Source organism: Mytilus edulis, chromosome 9 (genome assembly GCF_963676685.1).
Source record: "Mytilus edulis chromosome 9, xbMytEdul2.2, whole genome shotgun sequence".
In the NCBI taxonomy this organism is placed as follows: domain Eukaryota; kingdom Metazoa; phylum Mollusca; class Bivalvia; order Mytilida; family Mytilidae; genus Mytilus; species Mytilus edulis.
The window spans coordinates 3,881,266-3,900,529 of NC_092352.1; the positions used below are offsets into that span (position 1 = coordinate 3,881,266).

The window sequence follows — 19,264 nt, forward strand, 5'->3', positions numbered from 1 at the left end:
GTAGTAACATTGGGAGCTTAATGACCTAACATTTGTAGGAAAGGGATGTATCAATATGTAGAAACGCTGGGAGCTTAATGACAAAACATTTGTAGGAAAGGGATGTATCAATATGTAGAAACACTGAGAGCTTAATGACCTAACATTTGTAGGAAAGGGATGTATCAATATGTAGGAACACTGAGAGCTTAATGACCTAACATTTGTAGGAAAGGGATGTATCAATATGTAGGAACGCTGGGAGCTTAATGACCAAACATTTGTAGGAAAGGGATGTATCAATATGTAGTAACACTGGGAGCTTAATGACCTAACATTTGTAGGAAAGGGATGTATCAATATGTAGAAACACTGGGAGCTTAATGACCAAACATTTGTAAGAAAGGGATGTATCAATATGTAGAAACACTGGGAGCTTAATGACCTAACATTTGTAGGAAAGGGATGTATCAATATGTAGTAACACTGGGAGCTTAATGACCTAACATTTGTAGGAAAGGGATGTATCAATATGTAGTAACACTGGGAGCTTAATGACCAAACATTTGTAGGAAAGGGATGTATCAATATGTAGGAACACTGGGAGCTTAATGACCAAACATTTGTAGGAAAGGGATGTATCAATATGTAGAAACACTGAGAGCTAAATGACCAAACATTTGTAGGAAAGGGATGTATCAATATGTAGTAACACTGAGAGCTTAATGACCAAACATTTGTAGGAAAGGGATGTATCAATATGTAGAAACGCTGGGAGCTTAATGACCAAACATTTGTAGGAAAGGGATGTATCAATATGTAGAAACGCTGGGAGCTTAATGACCAAACATTTGTAGGAAAGGGATGTATCAATATGTAGTAACGCTGGGAGCTTAATGACCAAACATTTGTAGGAAAGGGATGTATCAATATGTAGAAACGCTGGGAGCTTAATGACCAAACATTTGTAGGAAAGGGATGTATCAATATGTAGTAACACTGGGAGCTTAATGACCAAACATTTGTAGGAAAGGGATGTATCAATATGTAGAAACGCTGGGAGCTTAATGACCAAACATTTGTAGGAAAGGGATGTATCAATATGTAGTAACACTGAGAGCTTAATGACCAAACATTTGTAGGAAAGGGATGTATCAATATGTAGAAACGCTGGGAGCTTAATGACCAAACATTTGTAGGAAAGGGATGTATCAATATGTAGAAACGCTGGGAGCTTAATGACCAAACATTTGTAGGAAAGGGATGTATCAATATGTAGTAACGCTGGGAGCTTAATGACCAAACATTTGTAGGAAAGGGATGTATCAATATGTAGAAACGCTGGGAGCTTAATGACCAAACATTTGTAGGAAAGGGATGTATCAATATGTAGTAACACTGGGAGCTTAATGACCAAACATTTGTAGGAAAGGGATGTATCAATATGTAGTAACACTGGGAGCTTAATGACCAAACATTTGTAGGAAAGGGATGCATCAATATGTAGTAACACTGGGAGCTTAATGACCTAACATTTGTAGGAAAGGGATGTATCAATATGTAGAAACACTGGGAGCTTAATGACCAAACATTTGTAGGAAAGGGATGTATCAATATGTAGAAACGCTGGGAGCTTAATGACCAAACATTTGTAGGAAAGGGATGTATCAATATGTAGAAACACTGAGAGCTTAATGACCAAACATTTGTAGGAAAGGGATGTATCAATATGTAGTAACGCTGGGAGCTTAATGACCAAACATTTGTAGGAAAGGGATGTATCAATATGTAGAAACACTGGGAGCTTAATGACCAAACATTTGTAGGAAAGGGATGTATCAATATGTAGAAACGCTGGGAGCTTAATGACCAAACATTTGTAGGAAAGGAATGTATCAATATGTAGAAACACTGGGAGCTTAATGACCAAACATTTGTAGGAAAGGGACGTATCAATATGTAGAAACACTGGGAGCTTAATGACCAAACATTTGTAGGAAAGGGATGTATCAATATGTAGAAACGCTGGGAGCTTAATGACCAAACATTTGTAGGAAAGGGATGTATCAATATGTAGAAACACTGGGAGCTTAATGACCAAACATTTGTAGGAAAGGGATGTATCAATATGTAGTAACGCTGGGAGCTTAATGACCAAACATTTGTAGGAAAGGGACGTATCAATATGTAGAAACACTGGGAGCTTAATGACCAAACATTTGTAGGAAAGGGAGGTATCAATATGTAGAAACGCTGGGAGCTTAATGACCAAACATTTGTAGGAAAGGGAGGTATCAATATGTAGAAACGCTGGGAGCTTAATGACCAAACATTTGTAGGAAAGGGAGGTATCAATATGTAGAAACGCTGGGAGCTTAATGACCAAACATTTGTAGGAAAGGGACGTATCAATATGTAGAAACACTGGGAGCTTAATGACCAAACATTTGTAGGAAAGGGACGTATCAATATGTAGAAACACTGGGAGCTTAATGACCAAACATTTGTAGGAAAGGGATGTATCAATATGTAGAAACACTGGGAGCTTAATGACCAAACATTTGTAGGAAAGGGACGTATCAATATGTAGTAACGCTGGGAGCTTAATGACCAAACATTTGTAGGAAAGGGATGTATCAATATGTAGTAACGCTGGGAGCTTAATGACCAAACATTTGTAGGAAAGGGATGTATCAATATGTAGTAACGCTGGGAGCTTAATGACCAAACATTTGTAGGAAAGGGATGTATCAATATGTAGTAACACTGGGAGCTTAATGACCAAACATTTGTAGGAAAGGGATGTATCAATATGTAGAAACGCTGGGAGCTTAATGACCAAACATTTGTAGGAAAGGGACGTATCAATATGTAGAAACACTGGGAGCTTAATGACCTAACATTTGTAGGAAAGGGACGTATCAATATGTAGTAACGCTGGGAGCTTAATGACCAAACATTTGTAGGAAAGGGATGTATCAATATGTAGTAACGCTGGGAGCTTAATGACCAAACATTTGTAGGAAAGGGATGTATCAATATGTAGTAACACTGGGAGCTTAATGACCTAACATTTGTAGGAAAGGGATGTATCAATATGTAGTAACGCTGGGAGCTTAATGACCTAACATTTGTAGGAAAGGGATGTATCAATATGTAGTAACACTGGGAGCTTAATGACCAAACATTTGTAGGAAAGGGATGTATCAATATGTAGAAACACTGGGAGCTTAATGACCTAACATTTGTAGGAAAGGGATGTATCAATATGTAGTAACGCTGGGAGCTTAATGACCAAACATTTGTAGGAAAGGGATGTATCAATATGTAGTAACACTGGGAGCTTAATGACCAAACATTTGTAGGAAAGGGATGTATCAATATGTAGAAACATTGGGAGCTTAATGACCAAACATTTGTAGGAAAGGGATGTATCAATATGTAGTAACACTGGGAGCTTAATGACCAAACATTTGTAGGAAAGGGATGTATCAATATGTAGTAACACTGGGAGCTTAATGACCAAACATTTGTAGTAAAGGGATGTATCAATATGTAGAAACGCTGGGAGCTTAATGACCAAACATTTGTAGGAAAGGGATGTATCAATATGTAGAAACGCTGGGAGCTTAATGACCAAACATTTGTAGGAAAGGGACGTATCAATATGTAGAAACGCTGGGAGCTTAATGACCAAACATTTGTAGGAAAGGGATGTATCAATATGTAGTAACACTGGGAGCTTAATGACCAAACATTTGTAGGAAAGGGATGTATCAATATGTAGAAACACTGGGAGCTTAATGACCAAACATTTGTAGGAAAGGGATGTATCAATATGTAGTAACACTGGGAGCTTAATGACCAAACATTTGTAGGAAAGGGATGTATCAATATGTAGAAACACTGGGAGCTTAATGACCAAACATTTGTAGGAAAGGGATGTATCAATATGTAGAAACACTGGGAGCTTAATGACCAAACATTTGTAGGAAAGGGATGTATCAATATGTAGTAACACTGGGAGCTTAATGACCAAACATTTGTAGGAAAGGGATGTATCAATATGTAGAAACACTGGGAGCTTAATGACCAAACATTTGTAGGAAAGGGATGTATCAATATGTAGTAACACTGGGAGCTTAATGACCAAACATTTGTAGGAAAGGGATGTATCAATATGTAGAAACACTGGGAGCTTAATGACCAAACATTTGTAGGAAAGGGATGTATCAATATGTAGAAACACTGGGAGCTTAATGACCAAACATTTGTAGGAAAGGGATGTATCAATATGTAGAAACACTGAGAGCTTGATGACCAAACATTTGTAGGAAAGGGATGTATCAATATGTAGTAACACTGGGAGCTTAATGACCAAACATTTGTAGGAAAGGGATGTATCAATATGTAGAAACACTGGGAGCTTAATGACCAAACATTTGTAGGAAAGGGATGTATCAATATGTAGTAACACTGGGAGCTTAATGACCAAACATTTGTAGGAAAGGGATGTATCAATATGTAGTAACACTGGGAGCTTAATGACCAAACATTTGTAGGAAAGGGATGTATCAATATGTAGTAACACTGGGAGCTTAATGACCAAACATTTGTAGTAAAGGGATGTATCAATATGTAGTAACACTGGGAGCTTAATGACCTAACATTTGTAGGAAAGGGATGTATCAATATGTAGTAACACTGGGAGCTTAATGACCAAACATTTGTAGGAAAGGGATGTATCAATATGTAGAAACACTGGGAGCTTAATGACCAAACATTTGTAGGAAAGGGATGTATCAATATGTAGTAACGCTGGGAGCTGAATGACCAAACATTTGTAGGAAAGGGATGTATCAATATGTAGAAACACTGAGAGCTTAATGACCAAACATTTGTAGGAAAGGGATGTATCAATATGTAGAAACGCTGGGAGCTTAATGACCAAACATTTGTAGGAAAGGGATGTATCAATATGTAGAAACGCTGGGAGCTTAATGACCAAACATTTGTAGGAAAGGGATGTATCAATATGTAGTAACACTGGGAGCTTAATGACCAAACATTTGTAGGAAAGGGATGTATCAATATGTAGAAACGCTGGGAGCTTAATGACCAAACATTTGTAGGAAAGGGAGGTATCAATATGTAGAAACACTGGGAGCTTAATGACCAAACATTTGTAGGAAAGGGATGTATCAATATGTAGAAACGCTGGGAGCTTAATGACCAAACATTATGACCAAACATTTGTAGGAAAGGGATGCATCAATATGTAGAAAGACTGGGAGCTTAATGACCAAACATTTGTAGGAAAGGGAGGTATCAATATGTAGAAACACTGGGAGCTTAATGACCAAACATTTGTAGGAAAGGGATGTATCAATATGTAGAAACACTGGGAGCTTAATGACCAAACATTTGTAGGAAAGGGATGTATTAATATGTAGAAACACTGGGAGCTTAATGACCAAACATTTGTAGGAAAGGGATGTATCAATATGTAGAAACACTGGGAGCTTAATGACCAAAATCTCAAAAGGTCAACTTTATATATAGTAATTTATAAATTTATCCATGTGAAAGTTTTTGATACTATGTTTTATATCATGTAGGTATTGAAGCCCTGACTACTGAGCTGATGATATATAATTATACAGTCAATGGTATTTTACCAGCATTCCTGAGAACTGATAGCCAAGCTGCATAACAGGAGGGAATTTGGCTATTTCTAAAGCTACTTTCTCTGGTGAAGCTTCGGGGTCATAGGTCTTCCTCCCCATCTTTATGTCCAAAACACATGGCTTAGAAAGCTTCTTTATCAAGTTCTCTAACTTCAAGTACTGGTCTGAAATATAAAGATAAAGACTCATTTCACAATTATTACATAAAAAATAAAAGAATTTCAAAATACATTAATTCACTGATGCTTGGCACACTTGCAAAGTCTTTATAACAGTAAGTTTATGTAACAAGAAAGTTTATCTCATCAGTCTACTTAGGGACAAGAAATCCAATAGCTTATGTTAAGTGCTATCTATGGGAGCACAATTTTTTATGACCCCTTTCTGGTGTTGGGATAAATTACAAACATATCTAATCTACAAAGAAACTGATTGATTGTTATTTGGTTTACATCCAGTGGCAAATATTTCAAGTCTGTTCAGGGCTATATATAGTGTCAAGACCAAAAACAACTCTTGTATTATTCCATTAATAAATTGATGATAAATGATTGGTATGTACTTGCTATTTCCAGTGGCAAATATTTCATGAATGTCAGGAATAGGTTTGATTGTTTTTGTAAGATTTAACATATCTAGAATTTTGTCATTTACATAAGTTGGAAAGATCTTCTTATCTATATCATGATCTACTTTAGATGTCACAGGATATTACCATGGTCAACATTTAACATATCTTACAGTTACCATAATGATCTACTTTAAATGTCACAGGATTACCATGGTCAACATTTAACATATCTTACAGTTACCATAATTAACGTCAGTGTAAATGATGAATCTTTTGATATTTACCAAATAAATAATTTTGTTTTTCAAAACCTTTATTCAGGGAGTTAGATCAGAGATGAGATATAGAACGGCCCTAATTTCTGAACCTAAACTGATCAACTTGCGGTAATTGAATTCATTTACAAAGTCGGTATATATCATGTTTAAAACAAACTTTATAATTTAAATGAATTTAAACATGACAGTTATTTAAAACTTATAAGCTTGATAACACATGATAGTCCTTTAACTATGAATTATATATCAATCAAGATTAGTTTAACATACAGAAAACAGATCAAATTATGGTAGCAGAAAAATATTAAATCCTATAACTTTCAGACAAACAAAAAAGGCTGCACAACAGATAATAAAAAAAGGTCTTCTTTCTTACGTTTGGCTACACCACCATTCTTTTCACCATTGATAACACCATGAAATTCTGGTACAAATGGTCTAAGTTCTACCAATGTGTTGTCGTCGGTTGATTTGAAGACTTCATCATAAAAGTCTAATTCTCTCTGACCTTTAGGTGGACGCTGCACATGTTTAAGTATGGTACCATCATCAACCTCTAAACATCCTGAAAAATATAAATTAATATGGTATACAACATGCAAATATCACAGGATTAATAACACTGTTTTTCTTTAGTAAAAAACTATAATACAGTGTCAAAACTAGATATGGACAATGCCCCCCTTGTATACTCTGCTGTATGCATGATTATCGCTATTTTGTGCATTTTTCCTATGATTTTTTTTTTTTTGTGATAATTTTTCATATCATGCTTGAGATGGAAAATTATCGCTAGAAACTAAGCAGGCATGTGGCGTTGCTAACGAAATTGGCATGTGAAATTGACAACGTCGTCATAGGTAAAACAGCGATAAACTGATTATCATTGATCATCTCAACTCGATTGCCGTTCTCGCTTTCGCCGTCCCGGCTCAAGTGAGAAAATCAATCTCGTTGAGATGATCAATGATAATCTATAATTATAGTTCCACATATTTAGATTTGACAAAGATTGATGTTAACATACAACTTGAAATTGTTACTCTGTCTGTAAGACAAATGATGCCCCTCAAACTGTAGGAGGAGATAGCCGGACAAACAATTTATTTAAATCAGGACAGACGGACAGTTGAACAGACAGACAGACTTGCAAAGTTTAATAATTATGCCCCCTTAACATTTTGTCGTAGGTACATAAAAAGATACAGTAATTTCTTACAGAGAGAGAAGGTTTGACTGTAAATCTGACAATAATTTTGGGGGACTCATAAGAGTGACGATAGAATGTAAACATAAACAAAAGGATTCCTTTATACCTCTTACAATCAAGGTAATACTTATTTTGCCATTACAATATGTATACTAAATCTTTCACCATAACCCCTTCAATAACATGTCATTTAATACAATACCACACTAATAAACAAGATATATCAAATGATTTTTAGTTAGACACAATTCAAACAATACACAATGGTGGTTAACCAGACACCTTTAGACATTAAAATGATCTGATACTCTTTACAGATACTAAACAAGATTTTAACAATGTTTGTAAAAATTCATTCAAATTGTAAAACGTATTATTAATTTTTTACAAATTTTGTGAAATCAATGTTTTTATTTCCTAGTCTGTATAATTTCCCAATGCAATTATAGTCCTTTTAAGAAAGTATGCATATGCTATATTTGTTTTGGAAAAAAAAAAAGAGAAATTCTATGGCATTTTTTTAAAATGTATCTTGAACAGTTTTTGGAAGATCAATTTGATTTACAAACTATAAGACTTAGTGTTTGTCAAGATTTAAAACCTATTCCCACAAAGCATGACAAGTATTCAGTAACTTTTTCATGATGTATGACCATATGTAATGATTTAAAAAGTTTTAACAGGTTTCAGCAAAATGTGAACCTTTGCAGCATAAAACAGTCCACTTCAAATGTTTTATTTATACAAAACAAAAAAGACTATGTTTTACCCTTTCAGAGCACTTTCTGAAGGGTTTAATGTTAGTTGATATTGGATTTGTAACATTGTTTGTACATGGGGGATTGTGTTTGTTTATTATTACTGTATTCACTATAACATGCACCCCACATGTTTGATTTCAGTTTTCAAATAACATGCTATTTTATGGCCTGTTAACTTTTTTTATTTGAGTGTCACAAGTAAGTTTTATGTAGAAAAAATGTGTGTCTTCCATACAAAATTATAAGCCTTGTGTTTTTGAATTTAATCACACATTTAGTTCTTTTGTTCATTATTGCAACCACCCTCCACCCCAACTTCAAATACTGCATATAATTAATTTCTAAAACTTTTGATCTATCAAAAAATCAGGTTGTCTCTAATTATACGACCTCAAAAATTGAAAATTTTCTGGTCGTATATTGGTATCATGTTGGCGTCGTATTCGTCCGAAGACATTTGGTTTTCGCACCATAACTTTAGTAAAATTAAATATAAATCTATGAAATTTAAACACAAGGTTTATGACCATAAAAGGAAGGTCGGGATTGATTTTGGGTGTTTGGCCCCAACAGTTTAGGAATTAGGGGCCAAAAAGGGCCCAAATAAGCATTTTTCTTGGTTTTTGCACAATAACTTTAGTATAAGTAAACAGAAATCTATGAAATTTTAACATAAGGTCTATGACTACAAAATGAAGGTTGGGATTGATTTTGGGAGTTTTAGTCCCAACAGTTTAGGCATTAGGGGCAAAAAACAGGTCCCAAATAAGCATTTTTCTTGGTTTTTGCACAATATCTTTAGTATTAGTTTATAGAAATCTATGAAATTTTAACACTAGGTTTATGACCACAAAAAGAAGGTTTGTATTGGTTTGGAAGTTTTGGTCCCAACGAATTAGGAGCCAAAAGGGTCCAAAATTAAACTTTGTTTGATTTCATCAAAAAATGAATTATTGGGGTTCTTTGATATGCCAAATCTAACCGTGTATTCAGATTCTTCAATTTTGGTCCTGTTTTCAAATTGGTCTACATTAAGGTCCAAAGGGTCCAAAATTAAACTTAGCTTGATTTTAATAAAAACTGAATTCTTGGGGTTTTTTGATATGCTGAATCTAAACATGTACTTAGATTTTTGATTATGGGCCCAATATTTGTTGGTTTTTAGTTATATTTATTTTTCAAAAACTTGACATAATATATTCACTTCAGTATAAACTATATATATATATATATATATAAAAATATTATAAAACAAATATTCATTCAAGTGCTCATTTATTTGTGATTGTTGCCCATGAAGAGGAGCTTAGATCTATAACCAGACAGTTTTATATAAAAGTAAATAATTTGTAGATATATCACGATTTCATTTGACTTTCAGCAAACAAAAAGTAGACTATAAATCTATAAGGCAATTCAGAATGCTCTTTTATTGTGTACAATAAGTTTTTGATAAAGAAACCTTATCTAAGACAGCTTATAAATAACAATGGCTCTATTTAATGACACCATATAGAGGTATATATTTAGAAGTTAAAGTGATATACATGATCAGTTTTGAAGGGTGTACAAAATATAACATGGCTTTATTGTAGAGATAATCTATTTAGGACAATGTTTACTGTATGACGTCAATACATTCTGGAGGTTACTACAACCCCCCTGTTGAATAAAATGTTTAGTCCTACAATTCATATCTTTTAAAGAAGACCATCTTAAATGATATCTTCTTCTTAAGAATTCAGAGGTCATAGAGATACGGAAAAAAAAAAAGAATTTGATAAATTTGATAATACAGTTCAAGTCGAAATAATAGGAACTGAATCTGATGTTTTTAGAATATATTTTTTAGAAATACTTATTTTGGGTTTAAAAATGTACTTTTACAAGGTCAGAAATGAAAGTTATACAGTGATAACACTATAATATATTATTTTAGAACATTTAACAATCTACAAAAACTTCATCATGTATTGAGAATAATTTAAAATTAATTTAGTTTATACTCTATTTAATATTGTGCTATTCATTTTAATGCATTTCTAAAGATAACTTCCATGTCATTTAATGGTTTCCGTGGAGAATTGTCTCATTGGAAATCGTACCCCATCTTATTTTTTATAATAAAAGCCTTGTGAAGGGAGTAAACTGTTTCAGGAATGAAGGATATTTTGTTCTTTTTTAATTAAAAAGTGTCTAGTCCGCAGTTTAAAGAAAGTATTGAACTTGTGACTGAACATGTAAATTCCTGAATGTACATTAACACATGACTGAATTATTACTGTTGTCATTAGTCCTGAGTTATACATTACAATGTTAAAAATCTGGGATCAGTAATTCTTTTTATCATATTGACTTTTAATGTAAAAATGCAGAAATGCAAGGGACTGCATATTTTATTTTTTGTATGTTGAGTAAAAACTTTGTTTTGTTGCAAAGCAACTGACAAGGCCTTGTCTACAACTATTGTGGAATGAAATTACAAAATTTTTTGCTCATGTGAAAATATTTATTTTTATTAGACTGGAAAATCACAGCATTCTATTGCAACCAATGTTAAGATTTAGATACTTTTTATATTATTTCCATGTATAAATAAAATATATATACTTTTATTTTATAAGGATATGTAATATAAAAGGTATCTGACAAAGCCTGGTTAAAAATGTATTGCATGTAAATGATGTTAAAATTTTTTTAAATGTGCTGAATATGAAAAAGAAGATGTGGTATGATTGCCAATGAAACCGCTGTCCACAAGAGACCAAAATGACACAGCCATTAACAAATATAGGTCACTGTACGGCCTTCAACAATGAGCATAGCCCATACCCCATAGTCAGCTATAAAAGACCTGGATATGACAATGTAAACCAATTCAAACGAGAAAACTAACAGCCTTATCTATATAAGAAAGTGAACGAAAAACAAATATTTAACACATATACAAGCGACAACCACTGAGTAACAGGTTCCTGACTTTGGACAGGCACATACATAAATAATGTGGCAGGTTAAAAATTAAATACTTTTCATATTATTTCATGGGATATATATGCAATTTATACTTTTAGGGAATATGAAATATCATTGGTATCTGAGAAACACTGATAAACAAGAATGTGTCCAAAGTACACGGATGCCCCACACGCATTATCATTTTCCATGTTCAATGGACCGTGAAATTGGGTAAAAAATCTAATTAGGCCTTAAAAGTAACAAGAATGTGTCCTCAGTACACGAATGCCCCACTCGCACTATCATTTTCCATGTTCAGTGGACCGTGAAATTGGGGTAAAAAATCTAATTTGACATTAAAATTAGAAAGATCATATCATAGGGGACATGTGTACTAAGTTTTAAGTCGATTGGACTTAAACTTCATCAAAAACTACCTTGACCAAAAACTTTAACCTGAAGCGGGACAGACGGACGGACGAACGGACGGATGGACAGAAGGACGCACAGACCAGAAAACATAATGCCCCTCTACTATCGTAGGTGGGGCATAAAAATGTCCACTTTTCTAATCTGATTAAAGAATTACACAGTTTTCTTCAGGCCTAAATCTCTTCTGTCTACATGCCTAGTCAATAACTTTAAACATTTAATCATTTAAATTCAACTAATCCAACATTTATGTATAACCGGAAATAAAAAACTATATCAAGATCAGTAAATACTTTAGATTATAATCAAACAATTAAATAACACTCCAATTAAATTTAAATCTTATGATTAATATATGACTAGCAGTGTTTATATTAGTTTCGATAATCATATTTCCTTACAGAGGGATTGGCAAATTTTACATCCTTATTATCCATTTTATTGTAACTTTATTGTAATTTTATTATAAGCTGAGCAAATTGAAAAAGACAGTTGAACCCCAGGGGGTTACTGACTATCGTTTTGGGTATAACTGTGACAACAGCACTTGCCAAATCATACCCTGTTCTAACCAGAAAATATTGAAAAAACATACCCTGTTCTAAATAGAAATAATGAAAAACATACCCTGTTCTAGAAAAGCTCAGAAAATGTATAACCAGTTCTAGACCGTATAAAATAGATGCTGTTCTACACCCGGGTTCTAGACTGCATCTTCAACAGTTAAACAAGCCATGCTGTTCTAGACAAATATTTTGTTTAAAAAAGACACTATTCTCACCAGCAGGGCATGAAGAAGCGACCCTGTTCTAATCCGCAGGACATTAAAGAGGGACCCTGTTCCAACCAGCAGAGCATGAAAAAGTAACCCTGTTTTGCGGCACACTCTTACCACTAAAAATATAGGAAGTAACCACTAGGCTTGGACCACCGATAATATCCAATTTAAAGTCAATGTAAAAAAAATATCAACTTTTTGGTATGAGGCTAAGAAACTGTAGGGTGAGGTTTATGTTACATAGTGCGCTAGTTACCTAATATGATATATATGGGGTCAGTAAATTTCATGTGGGGTGGAGCGAAGCTCAAATCCCCATATGGAATTTACTGACCCCATATATATAGTATTAGGTCACTAGCACACTATGTAACGAATTTATCTTACCCTCTATCTTAACATGTGATATTTAGACTAGTGGCCTATAAAAGTGATCAAGTCTTCAATATTGTTAGTATTATGAACCAACTTCCATCGGTGTATTTAAAAACAAATGCCAACAATAACAACTTGTTAGCTTTAAATGTGTTGTATTGGAATTAATTTCAATTGTTCATTATCCATTTAATCGTCTGTTGAAACCTTTAAGATATCTTTATCACCGCTGTGTTGTTTGTATAAAGGGGCACAACTCCACGCCTCACCTAATATGGAATATACACTGTCTTCACGCGGTTGCTCTTAACCAATCATATTCTTGGAAATGTATAGGAGGTAAGATAATACTAAATCCTTCGTCAGTTTTGTGGGTAACACCTATAGTTGATATTTTTCTCACGTTGACCTAATACTGTTTTTATACAGCAGCTAGTAATAGTTATGACAAATAGAACTTATACTCCATCCCTAAATGAACCCTAAATTCCAAAGAAAAGAGTTTAACACAATATGTAATTGATGTAATTGATATAGCACAAAACTTCACATTCTTACCATGCTTTGTTTCAGACATTATCTTTTAATCATATAAAAGCTTCTGAAGGTTTGAAGAATTACATGATGTGTAACAAATTTTAACCAAAAACTGAATCTACTTGGTATTACATCTATGCTTGATCTAATTATTCTATAAAAAGATTTGTACTTAATGCAGTAAAAACATTTAAGTCTATTTCTCAATAATATGTTATAAATATGTTAATTCTTTTTAATTTTAATATTTTCTTGTGAAATTAATGTGCAGTGTATGGTTCACTGATCAACCATTTTATGTATATCTCAGCTTAACACGGATGCTTCTGTCTAGCAGAATGCTAGACCTTATAAACATACAGGTTGTCTAGTCACTGAATAACTGTCATGTAGTCTAGTCAATTTAGTGAAAAACCTGTTAGGTCACCACACAAGTAATGTTAAGCTTTCTAAGATAGATATGCATTTAAGATTTTAAAACATAAAGTAAGAGGATCAAGATCTATAAACCTAGGGGTCAAGTTTCATTAAGTCTGTCTGTCCCAGAATCAATGGCCTTTCTAGTTCTAGTTTGTGATCCAAAATCTTTTAATCTAAAAGTTATCTAAAAGTTATTGCAGATTTGACCTTTAACTAAAAGTAACTTTACACCCACAAGTAATTTAATGGGAAATTCCACCTGGCATCCTTTAAAAAAATTGGTAATTCCTTTTTTGGTCCTTGAACGGTTTTGGTATAATGAAAGTTTCATCCTGTAGGTAGGTGCACTGGGAAGGCTTCTAAACGCACACTTTACTTTTACAATCTATCCTCTAGATGATAAAAACCGGAGGTCATGCATATAAGTTAAACTGGGTCAACCCCATCACATTCGATGCATGTACCAAGGTTATTTGGACCATGTGTTGTTCGTTTCTATTTGTTTGTTTGTCTGTTTTGTTCTGAGGAGTTACATGTTGTTGTATATACAGTATTTTTGGCTTAGTCGTACTCCTATTACCTTTTTTTAATGTATATTAAATTGGCTAAAACATAACAATCAGAATAAAATTACAGCGATTTCAGAGTAAATAATTCACTGATATACATAAATAATGTGGAGTAACTATTGGGAGACATTAATGTATTAATGTACATACCTATTTTACCATCACCATACTTGTGTCCTGCTACTTGAGTAGGCAGAGGTTTTGTCCCAGGAGGCAACTGAGGAGAGTTAAGAAACTTAGACATCAGTGCATTTCTTTATTTGTCTGAAAAAGGAGACAAAACATGCAGTGTAAACAGAGTTTTCCTTAGAACCTGCTAGCTGTATAAGTAGTATTCATTATCATGTAATCAGTAAATCATAAAACTGAGCAATGAAAACTTTCCTACCTAGTTTTAAAATAATGTTTGAGTGTTGGCGAAACAGGTAATGGAATTAGATCACCAAACTTGTATAGAAGAAAACACTCATGTGTCAGTCTGGGTCAATAACAACATAAAGGAAAATATGTTTCATGTGTAACCATGTATTTCAATTAACAATTAAAAATAAAATATGTGTTTCTTTATCTAACTATGTATTTCAATAACAACATTAAGGATCCAATGTGTTCAAAGTAATAGTATTTTAATAACAAGACAGAAGAATTTAGTTGTTTAGTGTCACATATCAATATCAACTAAAAGGAGAAGATTTTTTAAAATTTTACAATGAAAGACAACAACAAATGTCTAATAGATGATAATGGCCTTTCTGGTCAGGTGGGCTAAACAAAACTCAATGAAATATTCTTTCGTGTCAATTTGTTATGTTAAATTTAAGAAATTTATTTAATTTAAAAGTGCAGCATTAGTAAATTGTTCAGATAATAGCCAATAACTGTTGGTTATCACGGCGTTTAAAGTTCCGCAAATTACTTGGCGTTACTTTTTATGGAAAAAAAAGATGTCATATTCGAAAAAAAAAAATTCTACCTTTCAGCAAATAAATATCTTTCTTTTCCTGAAAAAAAGTAACTATTCTGGAAAAAATTAATTATTACTTTTCCACAAATAACAAGAGGCTCTCAAGAGCCTGAATCGCTCACCTTAATTCTTTTGGTTAAATCTCTCATCAATGATTATTTTGGCTTTTCAATTTATTTAAATGTTTTTTGGATCGTCCTATTTTCTTCAAAAGCCAAAAAAAATAATCATTTTCTCCTATGTTCTATTTTAGCCATAGGAGCTATGTTTCTTGACATACAAGGAAATAAAATATAAAATTTACACTAGATACTCTGAAACTCATTTAGACTAAGTTTGGCTGAAATTGATACAGCAGTTTCAAAGGAGAAAATTTTTTAAAGTAAGTCAACATGATGAACAAATTGTGAAAAAAGTCTTTAAAGGGCAATAACTCCTTAAGGGGTCAATTGACAATTTTGGTCAACTTGACTTAATTGAAGATCTTACTTTGCTGAACATTATTGCTGTTTACAGTTTATTTCTATCTATAATTATATTCAAGATAATAAACAAAAACAGCAAAATTTCCTTAAAATTATCAATTCAGGGGCAGCAACCCAACAACAGGTTGTCTGATTCATCTGAAAATTTCAGGGCAGATAGATCTTGACCTGATGAACAATATTACCCACGTCAGATTTGCTCTAAATGCTTTGGTTTTTGAGTTATAAGCCAAAAACTGCATTTGACCCCTATGTTCTATTTTTAGCAATGGCGACCATGTTTGTTGATAGATCATAACTTCGGATACAATTTACAAACTAGATACCCTAAGGAACATTCAGTTAAAGTTTGGAAGTATTTGGCCCAGTAGTTTCAGAGGAGAAGATTTTTGTAAAAGATTACTAAGATTTACGAAAAATGGTTAAAAATTGACTATAAAGGGCAATAACTCCTAAAGGGGTCAACTGAACATTTCCGTCATGTTGACTTATTTGTAAATCTTACTTTGCTGAACATTATTCCTGTTTACAGTTTATCTCTATCTATAATAATATTCAAGATAATAACCAAAAACAGCAAAATTTCCTTAAAATTGCCAATTCAGGGGCAGCAACCCAACAACAGGTTGTCTGATTCTTCTGAAAATTTCAGGGCAGATAGATCTTGACCTGATAAACAATATTACCCCATGTCAGATTTGCTCTAAATGCTTTGGTTTTTGAGTTATAAGCCAAAAACTGCATTTGACCCCTATGTTCTATTTTTAGCAATGGCGACCATGTTTGTTGATATATCATAACTTCGGATACAATTTACAAACTAGATACCCTAAGGAACATTCAATTAAAGTTTGGAAGTATTTGGCCCAGTAGTTTCAGAGGAGAAGATTTTTGTAAAAGATTACTAAGATTTACGAAAAATGGTTAAAAATTGACTATAAAGGGCAATAACTCCTAAAGGGGTCAACTGACCATTTCCGTCATGTTGACTTATTTGTAAATCTTACTTTGCTGAACATTATTCCTGTTACAGTTTATCTCTATCTATAATAATATTCAAGATAATAACCAAAAACAGCAAAATTTCCTTAAAATTACCAATTCAGGGGCAGCAACCCAACAACGGGTTGTCTGATTCATCTGAAAATTTCAGGGCAGATAGATCTTGACCTGATAAACAATATTACCCCATGTCAGATTTGCTCTAAATGCTTTGGTTTTTGAGTTATAAGCCAAAAACTGCATTTGACCCCTATGTTCTATTTTTAGCAATGGCGACCATGTTTGTTGATAGATCAAAACTTCGGATACAATTTATAAATTAGATACCCTAAGGAACATTCAGTTAAAGTTTGAAAGTATTTGGCCCTGTAGTTTCAGAGGAGAAGATTCTTGAAATAGTTTACTACAACAGACGACGAGAGACGACAGACGACGACGGACGCCAAGTGATGGCATAAGCTCACTTGTCCCTTCGGGACAGGTGAGCTAATAAAAGGAATACCTGTTGAACCAAAGCAAAGCCATAATATATTAAGTTAAAGGTCATCATAACATGCAAGTAAAATTCCTCATTAAAATGTATGAGAATGTATGTTCAAAAGTCAATGCTAATCTGATATATCTTGATATGAGTTCATATATTGTCATAAGTCAGATCCAACACGTCGTACAAAGTCCACAGTAGTACATTCACCGTTTACAAGTTTTGTATTTTGTTCATATTTTTTACAGTTAGAGTTCTCATCTTTATGTATGATGTTGTTTGCAGTTTCAATAACACATTGACAAAGACAAAAATGTTAGGATGGCTAGCATAAAACTGCTGCTCAGGTGAGCATAAACTAGATGTGTCAAAACAACACGAATGGCCCCGTCCCAAAATGTTGAAAAATCTGAAATTTGAATAACACACGTGGACACAAACATGATGGTAGTCTGACATATCAACAATCAGCCCAATATCTGAAGGCGTTTAAAATAAAAGTCTGTATAACTGTGATTTTCAACAATTTATCAAAGTCCAAAGCCTGTAATTTCGGCAAAAATTAGCGGAGCTGAACTTCGTTGTGGGGCCATAAAAAATCAACACCATATAGTATTCCTCTTTTCCTGGGAGTCAAGAGGTGATGCCCTAAGGGTTGGTGGAAATCCGGAATTGCCATCGATATAAAATCCCAATACATAATCAACAAACTTCATGCATTTATCGTCAGATGGAGCATTCTTCAATCTTGTCAGTTGGCAAGTAAGCCAAACCAAAGAAATGTGTTAGCCATTTACCAAAATCGGATTCTTTGTCTTTGTAATCAGCACTAAGACCTAACGACTAAATTTTTCGCCACGAACTTTGTGCTAAATGAAATCTGTAACAACTGATTGTTGCAGCAGGAAATGTTTTTGTAAAAGCAGTATGCATTGCACATTCAAAGTCAATATGACATGTATGAAATACCTTGGTTATATCTAGTAAATTGTAGATATAAGACCAAAACCTTTTCTTTTAATTTCTTTCTAAATATTTATAATTTACCAGGTAAATTTCCGGATTGTGGATTGCGGAAAGTAATAAATACAAATTGCGGAAACTTATACTTCGGAAACGAAGTATCATAGGACTTTGAAAAATTTGCAGAAACGCAATACGCCCTTCATGTTAAGGTGATAACCATTTGATTCCTTAAAACATGAAGAATTTCATTTAAATAAATCAAACAGATTTTTTTCAATTTTATTAAAGCTATTAATTGAAAGTTAATTATTTTTATCTAAACAAACGCACTTAAATATTTTCACAAATTCATAATTAAGATTTTTGGCACTGTAAACTATAATAAATGTAAAATTATATCCTAAATCAGTCATTTTAATAATCCATTTTAATAGAAATAGTTCCAGTCTATTGATTGCTTCACAAATACAATTAAGCATTAAAACTGTATAAAACTTTTAACCTTTTCTATTAGCAGTTATAAACTTTTCAAATCCAGTTTCTAAACACCCTACCTTAGAAAGAGTAATTTCCTGTCTCCTTCAGAATACTAGCTATTACAGAAGTTATATATAGGAATTATTATTGCTTATTGATTCCACTCTGTATTGTATGATATGAATTAAAACTAATTACCAAAGAGATTTAAAAGTACGTACAAAAACAGAAAACAAATACATGTAGTAAAATCGTTTGAACATTCAATAAACCAAAAGACAGTAATTCCCAACCAAGGATTTTTTTTCTATACAATGTCAATAAAATGTGA

At 33.2% G+C, this 19,264-nt stretch overlaps 1 protein-coding gene across 6 annotated transcripts in view; it reads right to left on the reverse strand.

Moving 5' to 3' along the window:
* Positions 1 to 19,264, reverse strand: part of LOC139487522 (inositol polyphosphate multikinase-like) — a 48,952-nt gene that overhangs the window by 7,743 nt on the left and 21,945 nt on the right. For all 6 annotated transcript variants that reach the window (XM_071272382.1, XM_071272381.1, XM_071272384.1 and 3 more), the window contains 3 exons: positions 14,706 to 14,819; positions 6,892 to 7,080; positions 5,658 to 5,830 (listed from right to left, as the gene is read on the reverse strand). In XM_071272382.1, the coding sequence (XP_071128483.1) occupies positions 5,658 to 5,830; positions 6,892 to 7,080; positions 14,706 to 14,799 (456 nt within the window). In that variant the 5' untranslated portion in view covers positions 14,800 to 14,819. The remainder of the gene's footprint in view (positions 1 to 5,657; positions 5,831 to 6,891; positions 7,081 to 14,705; positions 14,820 to 19,264) is intronic.